The following is an 11,591-nucleotide window of genomic DNA, read 5'->3' as shown; positions in this document are numbered from 1 at the left end:
TTAGAACATTATAAAAAAGAAAAGGATCATTTTTTTAAAAATAAACTAAGACGAAAACGATACACGAAAAATATATATAGATAATAACAAAGAATAAAGAATAAATAATGTAATAATCAATAATTAAAAATAAATAAAATTTTATGAGAATAAATGTATGATAATTAAAAGGACAAAAACTTTGTATTTTACATAAATAAATTAAAAAAATGACGGGCCGTTTTATATCTAAGTGCAACAATGCTACGCTCTACGACAAAAACAGGATTTTCTCCGATGTTGACTTAAGATTTGACATTTTTTTATATATTTTGTTTAATTAATCCATATTTTCAGATTTTGGTCCACTAATATCAATTCGTGTCAGGTAAAAATTGTTAAAGTAATAAAGTTTCCAGTAAAATAATTCTAATTATGTTGTTTAAAGTCGTTTGTACTTATCTTGATTAATTTATCAGATTATTTATCTAAGCTGATGCTTAGATAAAAAGGAAAAGAATTACATATTAATCTCATGATTTTTTATCTGCTTAGATTATCAAATTTCAGATCTCATGACTTTCAACTTAATTTACTGATTACTAGGCTTGATTTTCAAATACAAATTAGGGCTGAGCATAAACATCGGAAAATTGAATACCTTACTGAATCGATCTTTATTGGTATTTTGGTTTCGGTTTTTTGATATTCGATATATGTTTTTGTATTTTTTGGTATTTCGATTCGATTTTCGGTATGTAATTTTGTGTTATTAGGTATTTCGGTTTACCGAAATATATTTTATTATAATATATATTTATATTATATTAATTATCAATGTTAAATAATATCATAATTTAAATAAAAAAATAAAAAGTAAAAGACACTTTTTGATGGAACTATTTTTAGCCCATTAAGCTGAAAAATCAAATAAAAAAAATTATAATTTTTTAGAAGCCCAACTAAGCAGGCCCATTACAAAAATCAAATAACAAAACCGAACCGAATTATTTCGATTAGGTGTTCGGTACACATTGTACAAGAACCAAAAATTAAAAAAAAAAAACAAAACCAAACCGAATTAATGAATGCCCATCCCTAATACAAATGACTTTTTTTTCGTAGTTCACGTCATAACTTGTTAAATTTAGATTTGTGATATGTATGCGATGTCCACGAATAGAAAAAAGTATTGTCAAACTTTTAGATTAGCTATCATTTGAAAAAGTAACGTAAATTACACTTTAGATGAATCACACATTAAAATAAAATACTTTCTAAAAAATTAAGATATAGTATAAATTTAAATTATACACGAACTCAATCTTAGTGTAATTTAAAAAAATAAATATATAAAATAGCGAATAATACGTAACATCAGATTAGACATTGATGATATAAAACTCGTTAAAAGTGTTTTCTATTAAAAAAAAAAAAGTTAGCTTTCATTTTGATAACTCATTTCATTGGCAACTAATTATAATTTTACTCCACTCAAATGGTGTATGAAATTATGCATTTATAGCCGGCCCCCCAAGTCAAAGTTTACTATGTGGTATCTATTTTGACTAATTTTGTGGAATTTCACTTTTGCCAACTTGGACAATTGTAAAGTCCATCAATCATTGACATTATCATCATATTTTGTAAGAGAAAATGTGTTTTTCGAACTAATAAATCACAATTTAGATATAAAATTTACATTTTTATTGATTTGCGTATGAAACTCAAGAAAACGAAATAGTTTAATTGTGTTTTTCTTGTACTTCACTCAATCTAAACAGACTCTCAATTTGTGTGTCTGAAGCTTAAGATGTAAGATTAGACTGAAGAAAGACTCATATGATGATTTCATTGCAAACTCTTAAAAGCACAAAGAGACAGAAAGCTTCTTGATGTTTCTAATGGCTTAGTGAAATTGTAGATGAGAAATTAAATACTCTGTTACATGCATTTCAATTTCTCCATTATGTAAAAGTTGACCTTTGTTCTCTCATTTTCTCCATTGTGCTTTTCCAGGGCTCTAAACTTTGAATACAATTTAAAAAAATGTATCTCAAACTTCATTGCCCCTTGAAAAATAGGGGCCAGACAGGAGCTTAATTACTTTGAGTATTTATGACTCTGATGGCAATACATGACCGGTGAATCTTAGCGCAAGCACTAGAATAGTTGAAAAATTCTAAAGTAAACAATTGATATGATACAATCAATATAGAAGAAGTTCAATTTTTTATTAGGTCAAATTCTTTCATAAAAAATTTGAGTTAGGTACACAGTGGATGAGTGTGTTAACTGAACAGCTGGTTTTCTTGATATGAAATAATGTTTTTTAGTCACTTTTTCGATGATAAAGTATTTTTTCGGTCATGTATTTAAATGACTTATTTCTTTAGCCATAATAGGTTTTAATTCTTCTGTTTTTATTTAGTTTTTCACCTTGCTTTCTTTCTTTGAAAGGTTAACAGTTATTCATCGTTTATTTTCAATGTTGACTTTATGAGTATGTTTGGATTAACTTCAAAGTTGGTCAAACTCTATTTTAATTCAGTTTTTAATTTTTTGTGTTTGATAAATATAAAGTTTAAAAAATGACTTAAAATAAATTATAAAGTATTTTACAAGATTAAAAAATAAGTTAAAACAAATTTAAAATGACTTAAAAACTCTACTTTTCTCACATCTATATATTGTTACAATTGAATTGCTTGATTGTTTGTATAAAATCAAATTAAAAAGTGCATTAATGATATTTTATAATATAAGCTACTGTTAAAATTTTCTATTAAAAAGTATTAATATTTGAAAATAGATTTAAGTGAGTATTCTAATTGTACTATCATTTTTCACTCGTATAATATAAGCCAAATTAATCAATATCATAGTAATTGATATTAAATCGATGCTTTTTAAATCTAATTGTTTAATATCTAAGTAAAAACTCAAAAGATTTGGAGAAAAATTTTGCAAAGACAAAATTTAAATTAAAGTGAATTATACAAAACTAAGAAGTAGAAAACAATACAGATTTAGTTACCAACAAATGCAATCATAATTAAGTCAATCGTATTTTATAATTAAGTCAATCGTATTTTTTATAAAATAGAAATTTAATAAAAATATGCTCATAATAATTGAAAAAAATTATTAAAAAGATTTTAATTAACACTAATAAGTAATAATCAATACTCCCCCTTTGTCTACCTCATACAACCCACTTTTTATAGCCCATTCCAAAGAAAAAAAAACATTTTCATATTAAATAAAATTTTAACTTTAAAATATCTATATTACTTTAAGATATTTTTTAATCACTCAGTCAAACGGTATCATATAAACGTTATAGTCTCTTGGTCAAATTATCATATAAATTAAAACAGATGAAGTGTGCATTTATAGTCTCTTAGTCAAATTACCATATAAATTGAAACAGATAGATGAAGTGTGTATATATATATAAGTTATAACTATATTTATGTTTATACTAATTATAACACAATTGAGCCGTCCCTTGTCTCTCTAATGGCTAATCATCAAGAATTATCTGAAATAGCAGCACAATGTGCTGCTATGACGGAATTAGAAAGAGAAGTTATGGATATTCTGTTAAGTTTACCGGAGCTCATAGCTGATTTACGCGTTTACGGCGTAGATCAGCTAATTGCTTGGGGCTGGAAGAGACGGAGGTCAGCCGTTAATTATCCTCGAACTCCATTACCGTCTCCTCAATCTTCTCCATCTCCTCCACCGCGAGATAATTGAAGATTTTTAAATTTAGCGTTACATATAATACTAAGGTTAACGCGATCGATCATATTGTTCATGCTTGTTGAATTATTATTTGTATAACTTATAAGAATATTTAAAATAAATAATCAGTTTAAATTTAATTTACGTTTTTGTTGTAGTACTTAGGGATTGTACGTTTACGTACATTCTTACAAAATCGTTTTATATTTATCCTTTGTCTGTAACGAAGCTTCAACATGAATGAGACAAGTAAAAAAAAAAAACCCTAATTTTTTTTTAGTTTGAGCTAAAGCTATTAGTTTCGCTGCCGTGTTATTATTTGGAAAGGAAAAATAAAGGTAAAATTAAGATATTTCATGCGGTTGATTTTTATTTGTAATTTCCTCTAAATTAATTAGTTTGTAGAATGTACAACAATTAGAACAGTTTTAATAGTTGGTAGATTCTCTTGACTAGTTATTTATTTATTGGATGATTAATCTTTTAAACGATTTAATTAATTTGTGTTAATTTTATGTAGGAGCAATATATGAAGGAGATTATTGAGTTAATACAGTGGAAAAAGGATTAATACCAACAGGTTGTTTTTTGGCAAAATATTATTATAAATTTGGAATAATTATAGAAATCTCATCTTTCAGTTTACTTATTATCATTATTCCCTATAAGTTTCTCAAATCTTCAAAAAAAATTATTTTTTTCTCAAGTCAAAAATATCATTAATATATTTAACCCTCTCTTTTTAATGTATCATCACTTTGATTTTTTGGCTATTAATGTATTCGGACCTTTCATTAATGTATCCATCCTTTTTTTAATGTATTAACACTTTAATTTTTTTATCATTAATGTATCCATTTGAGAGATTTATGTATTTATAAACTTTTATTCTATAAATTATTTATAATATAATATATGAATAATCTGTCAATATTAATAAAATATTATTATAAAGAATAATAATTTTATTAGTTTCTCTTTTGATCTTAATCATTAGAGAATTAACTATACTATCTCTGTATCTCTAGCTTATTTATCATTTGTGAGATGACAAGAAAGGAAATAGAATGTGCACGGTTACTGAATGTGATATTTTATAAAAAGAATTATTGAACAATTTTCCTGGTCAGTGTCTTCTCAAAATTGAGCTTGTCAACTTTCACATATAGCAAATAAAAAATTCGTATTTGTATGCTATAGCAAATCACACTTGTAACGCAATGGACGTATATATGAATCGATATAAAATATTTCAAAAAGACATCTCCAGATTATGATTTTCAACCATTGATAATCTTGAAACTATAATAACTATGAACAGAGTCATCATACTAGATATTCAATACATTTAACATCAACGTTGTTGCAAAGTATCCTGAATACAGGCTTCTTTACAGTTCTCTCTCGTTGATCCTACTCCGAATCCAGCTAACATTTTAGAACGATGACAAACTTACATAGGGGCTTAAAGGAAGTTGATGAACAGAAAACATAATATGTAAACGATGTTGAGGTATACCGTCCTAGATTGAAGACTTTGGAAGCATTACTTGATGGTGATGTAGCGATTCGTCCCATGCTTTGCCCAGTTGTTCTTAAGATCAACTGGATTTGATAGATCATGGCCTTCGGCTGCCAGACGACTAAGCAGCTTGGTGAATGCACTTCCACTCATTTTTCTACCACCAATTCGAGCATGTCGTTTGTTGGGAACAGCTGGTAGAGGATACATCGACAAATTGGTTGTGCAACATGAAGATTGCCAACCTCCATTTCCCCATTTGTAGCAAGGTCTCAAGACTCCGGTGCAGGAACAGACTGGGACTGGCATGGTTGTTTCATCGAAAGCAACTTGATTGAGCCCGAGGTCCTGATCCTTCCAGTCGGGTTTTGCCACAGATAACTGTCTGTTAAGGTCATCGCTTGCCCCAACCATCTCTTGTGCACCCTTCCACTCTGGAGACTTGCCATAAGTTGTTTGGTTAAGATCTTCAGTTTCCCTTTTTACTTTCTTTGATGCTTTTGGAGTCTTCTTGGAACCTGTTGCTGCCTTTGGCTCCTTGGCTCTTTTGTTTCGACGGGGCTTTGCTGGCTCCGGAGCAGGTTGGGAAACTGGTATGGCTTCAACCATGTGCATTTCTCTGGGGTTATATGTTGGTTCTCCCATATGTGGCTGGTGATGTACATGTTGCTGAGGATGGTGCATATGTTTCACTCCACGGACAATCTGACCAGCAGTCATAGAGGTTTCACGATACTGAAGTGTAGCAAAGGCATTATCCCGCTCCATGATGGCATTATTTCGTTCTGCTATTGCTGAATCCCGCTGCAGGATAGCCATGTCACGCTCTGCCAAGGCAGCCTTTTTTTCAGAAAGGGCCAGATTCCTCTCTTGTATGGCAGCATCTCTTTCTGCCATGATGGCCATTATCTGCTTCATTGATGGCTGATGCTGCATCAACCACTGAAACATGGAAAATTTAGCATTTCGACACAAAGCATAGACATATATATATATATATATGAAAAATCCCGAAAGTTTCAATAAAACAGTACATTTTGAACCCGTAACGAACATAAAGGTTGAAACCATCAAGTTTAAATTGAGGATCCACCTCTGGTTACAACACATGAGAATCATACTTAAGATCCAAATTAAGAAAGTAGACTTAAGCTATCAACCTCAACTCCTGCTACATACCTGACCCTGAGGCGGTTTATGCCTTCCATTATCGCGATTCCCGCTGTCATCCATACGATATATGCAGGTAGTTAATGTCAAAATAAGTGTCAGCCCTCAATCCAACTGAACCGACATATACTCATCAAGGAAAAACCAACACCTGTAGCCAAATGTTAGATAATCAAATAGGTCACAGCTTCTTCTTGGAAGGATAGTGTCCCTGAGTACCCAACACAGAAATTATAGTGCACAAAGTAAATGACACAACTATCATTAAGGGATCTTCACACAAATAGCCGGGCAGATTTACAATTTACTTTATCTAGCCGATATACATTGATTATTCACGATCATACACATATTATACATGAATTATATTGTACACTATATTATACATCTGCGGCCTATTTTTAGTTTAGTCAGTTGTGGCTATTTATTAATTCTTATATTTTATAGTAGTTGTGTCCTGGTGTTGTACCTACATCTAGATTTCCTTAGGTTGCCAGGGTTCCATTAGATCTTTCAGATACAAGTTGATTACAACCACGACGGTTTTCTTGCGCTCACCACGCATGTTTATAACTTTCGTTTTTTCTAGCTAACCAACAATGATGATCAAAACAACCTCTCAATTTCTCCTTTTATATCTATCTATATAGCAAAGCTCGGTCCACAAAGCATCTCGCATTCATGTACTGTCCGAGAGAAGGACCGCACCACAAGGGGTGTGATGTAGACGGTCTAACCTAATAGAAATATTAGTAGTTGCTTCCACGGCTTGAACATGTGACCTATAGGTCAAACAAAGACAACTACCATTGCTCCTAGTTTCCCCTTTTTCTCCATATTATACAACATTATAAACTATACAATCCCACAAGTGGGTTTTGGGGAGGGTAGAGCGTAAATAGGCATTGTGTCCGTAGGCGTTATCCCTACCTTTACACATAGAGAGGTTGTTTTAGATAGAACCTCGGCTCAAGGAAAAGCATATCAAAGCAGACCAACCACTCTCAAATAATTAAAGAACACATGAGCAGGAAGAATCAAGAGTCAAACCCTTCACCTTTAAATGATCTTAACAAAAGAAATAAGGGAAACATAAGAGTTGCCAAAAAGGGAAAAAATCCAACATAATTAATCCATTACATTTTAGGAAGCATGCACATATATGAGCTTTGAGTGAATAAATGAATCAATATGACAAACTTACCGACTACCAACAGTTCAGATCTGCATTCTCTTAGTCAAGGCTGAATCATAAAGAACCTGAAAGACAAGCACTCATCATTAGCTCCGTCGACCCTAAAGAAACACAAGGAAGCAGAAATGAGAAAAGAACACAAGATTTGTAATGCTTTGGTCATGGTAGAATACACATATGTTGTTCCATTAGACACCGGACATTCGAATTATCCCGACTTCATATAAAAAAAACCCAACCCAAAAGAGGAAAATAGAAGCATACATTAGTTATGAATTATGGAAAGCTAAGGCAATCACAGGAGCAGATTTCAACAGATTGGCTAGACATAAAACGTGTAAAGTTAAATTCATAGGAGTTGCTGAAAGGTAGAGAAAATATGAATAAGCTAATCCCAGATGAGAGTACGTGAGGCCTAAGTATGTTAAAAACTATTCCAGCAGTGGGTGCGCGGATTTTACAAATTCCATAGAGATCTTGGGAAGATTTTGGCACGTTAAACCAGCATGATTAACTTGTTCTATTGTGCTAAGAAAATATCACCCCAATTATGTACAAGTTCAAAACTATTGTTGGTGCTAAGATAAGTTGCATGGAAAGAATATGTATTTAAAGAAAAAGGGAAGAAGCTTAGCTCTTTCATCTAGTCAGTTTCATCAGTCAAACGATAACTGATTTCAAGATAAAATCCAAGTTAAAATACATATTGAAAAAAGAATTTATGCAATATTCACTTCTGAAACAACATTGCACCATAACTCATAATGCTTGATTGATTGAGACAAAATGATTCCATAAATACAGCTTAATTCCATATCAAACTATCAAGGGCCAGTACGAAAAAATGGAAGCTCCATGTTGCCAATTTGGTATGATAATCTTGCAAATGTCAAACTCTTAAAGAGTTGAGATAATCTTACAAATAGCACTTTCTTAAATGAGTGTGGTCTCTTCATGGAAAACATGAATGATCAATTCGGACATATTGCAGTTTCTACAACATGTTCCTGCTGACTGGAACTAAGTAGCAGGTCTATTTACAATAATAAGTATCTTCTCATGCTAAAAACTTGCAATAAAATGAACAAAATTAGTAGTCATTAGTTATCTTCCACGACTACAGCTTACTGTGGACTAAGCCCACTCGGGACGGGAGGTTTTTCAACTACTATTACAGCTATTACAACCTTGAGGAATCGAGACTAATCTAATAACTCACTAGCCTAGTGCTACTCCTCACAGAAAACTTGCTAGAATAGCTATCACCCTTTCTCTCGACTTTCTCTTTGCCAAAAGAATCCCACCTATGAAGCTCTTGGATTACCTACGAATCAATTATTTTTATCCAACAAAAAAATTAACTGCTGTGGTTTCAACTACTAATGGGAATGCCACATCGAGAAATGCTGCTTCAGGATAAACTTGAACAACCCTCAAAAATTTCATTACAAGATGCAATTTAACCTAAAGAGTAACTCATAAGCACCCCCCCCCCCTCCGACCCCCAACAGCCAAAAGGAATAAAAATCAGAGCTTTATGATTATCTGTTAACAACATACACTCTACTAACACTTTCTTCCAGCTATAAAGTGTTCACTGTATCGGCTCAACCACATACATTCTGTTGTTAAAAATGGAAAGGTTTTAAGGCTAATGAGTGTTCCATTAAACAATGCCTTGACTTAATCTAAACTAAAGCATAAAAAAAGAAAGTTCTAACAAAAAAACCTAAGTCTTTCTACATAGAAAGAACCAATCTTTATAACCAAAAAATAAGCAAATCCAGAAATGGGCACCTTAAAAATGAAATCTTGAAGATCAATCATACAAACAGGAAAATGAACTTCAGCAGCAATTAAACAATCAGCTAATCAAGATTCTGAGAACCAATTAACCCCAAAACCAAAACAAGTAAAAAAAAACAATTCATAACCAAAATTCAAGCTCAAACAACTCATAAACAAGCTCGAACACTCATCAAAGTCTACAAGATTCAGAATTTCATTCAACCACAACTGAATTAACTATAAACAAACATCAACTTACCAACAAAATACATAAAAAGTAAAAAAAGAAGATACACCCATTAAAGACTACATGTAAAGCTTACATAGCAGAGCTGATACATATCTGAGAAAAAATAAAAATCAAGAAAGAAAAGAGGGTCAAAACTCAAAACCCTAACTTGAAAGAGATAAATATCAGTGAAGAAAGAGCAGTAGTTGAAAGAAAGAGCAACATTGACATCACCCATCAACTCTTCTTTCCTTTTTTTTCTTTTTTTTCTTTTTTGGTATTTTTCATTAATTTTATCTTTTACCTGTCAACACCAATACCAACACCCATACCAGCATCTTTTTGTTTTCTTCCTCTCTCTTTCTTGAGTTTCTTTATTACCCTTTGGAAAAAAATATTACAGTACTCAAATCCACTTTGATATATCTATAGTGTTTTCTGAAAAATTGACTGCAAAGCCATGACTGTAAGTGGAAGCTTATACAGAAAAATTTGTACTAATAAGGCAAAAAGACTACCTTTTTATGTGTCTGCTTGCTACTGGTTGGATTACTTCCTCTTTTTTTTTGCTAAAATGAGAATTTTTCTTCACTAATATCACCTGAATATGACTTAACAGCTCACTTTCTTTCTTCTTCTGTATATATAAGAAGAAAACTGAATTATTTTTTTAAGGGAAAAATGAAATAGTAGTCAAAGAGAAATGTGAAAAGGGATTAAGGTGATTAAATTCTAATAAGACTAAACTTTTGAAATTTTTAATTTTTGTGAAAGTTTGGTTGATCAGTGAGCGGTGAAAGAAAATGACAAAAATGAGGGACGGTCAATGGGTAAAGGTATTAAGTGCCCCTTTGATAAAAATAAAAATGATTTTTAAGTTAAAAAACAAAAAATAGGAGAGATTCATTGTATATCTTTGCAAATACTTTATAACTTATTTTAAGTTATTTTTTATATTTGTTAAATACTGACTTAAAAATAAGTTTGATCGACTTTTAAATCAATTCAAATTGACTCTAAGATAATTGAATTTGTGGATATTCATATAGTCATTTAATTAAACTTATATATCTTTAAATTTTTGTGAAAGTTTGATCGACTTATGAGTCGTGTAATAAAAGAGAAAATGATAAAAAAAATTGGGGGATGGTTAATGGTAAAAAGTATTAAGGTAATCTAATTCGTAGATATTTATATAGTCAATTATCTAAATTTTTAATATTTGCGAAAGTTTAATTGATCCGCGAACAGTGTGATGAAAGTGAAAATGACAAGAATGTGGGATGGTCAATGGAAAAGAGATTAAGGTAGTTAAATTCGTAAATATTTATTTAATCAATCAACTAAATTTTAAAAAATTTAACTTTCGTGAAAGTTTAATTGACCTGTGAGAAACATTATAAAAGAAAAAATAACAAAATAGGTCGTAGATTTAAAAAAATTCGTTAAATATATACTTTTGTATAGTTAAATTCTTTTAAATTTATTCAAAATAAACTCTTTTTGATCTGTTAAATGAGCATTCAATAAAATTTGAGTTTTGACTATTAGATTTATTAGTAAATTGTGAAAATGAAAAAGGAATTAACATGAATTCACGTGTCAGATTTTACAGTTTTTACTATACTTGAACTTTTGATGTTTTATTTTTCCAAATTTAACGAGACTTCTCTTATTTCAAGTTAAATCTTTTTGTTTTAAAGATTCCATACAATCTAGTAATAGCCCTAATGAATAAAATTGTTCGTTTAACTTAGTTTCAACTGATACATACGTTTTTCAATTTTAAGTGTGAGCAAATATACATCTAACTTTGTACAAAATTGAATAAGGACACATATATTGCAAGATAATTCACGTAACACTCGAACTGATTTGTTTTATGTCACATAGAATGTGTGTGTACTTGTTCAACTTTACATAAAGTTAAGTATCTATTTACACACCCAAAATTAGAA

General features: G+C 30.7%; 1 protein-coding gene across 11 annotated transcripts; it reads right to left on the bottom strand.

The window, feature by feature from the left end:
* Positions 1-5,004: 5,004 nt before the first annotated feature.
* On the bottom strand, positions 5,005-10,461 carry BBR/BPC4 (GAGA-binding transcriptional activator). Of its 11 annotated transcripts, none has more exons than XM_010321751.4 (5): positions 10,152-10,376; positions 9,938-10,015; positions 7,626-7,681; positions 6,431-6,572; positions 5,038-6,193 (listed from the first exon to the last, which is right to left on the bottom strand). In XM_010321751.4, the coding sequence occupies exons 4-5, from the start codon at positions 6,482-6,484 to the stop codon at positions 5,276-5,278; spliced, it is 972 nt and encodes a 323-aa protein (XP_010320053.1). In that variant the 5' UTR covers positions 6,485-6,572; positions 7,626-7,681; positions 9,938-10,015; positions 10,152-10,376; the 3' UTR covers positions 5,038-5,275.
* Positions 10,462-11,591: the final 1,130 nt, after the last annotated feature.

This window comes from Solanum lycopersicum, chromosome 4, assembly GCF_036512215.1.
Source record: "Solanum lycopersicum chromosome 4, SLM_r2.1".
In the NCBI taxonomy this organism is placed as follows: Eukaryota; Viridiplantae; Streptophyta; class Magnoliopsida; order Solanales; family Solanaceae; genus Solanum; species Solanum lycopersicum.
Note: the sequence above shows the minus strand (reverse complement) of the source record. Positions and strands in the feature narration are given on the sequence as shown.

What these genes read in the sequence shown, in the direction of transcription:
- BBR/BPC4 (XM_010321752.4), bottom strand. Translation starts at nt 6,484, where the DNA reads ATGGATGACAGCGGGAATCGCGATAATGGAAGGCATAAACCGCCTCAG. An exon ending in ATAAACCGCCTCAGGGTCAG is followed by an intron (nt 6,194 to 6,430) that starts GTATGTAGCAGG and finishes TCCATGTTTCAG; the next exon opens with TGGTTGATGCAGCATCAGCC.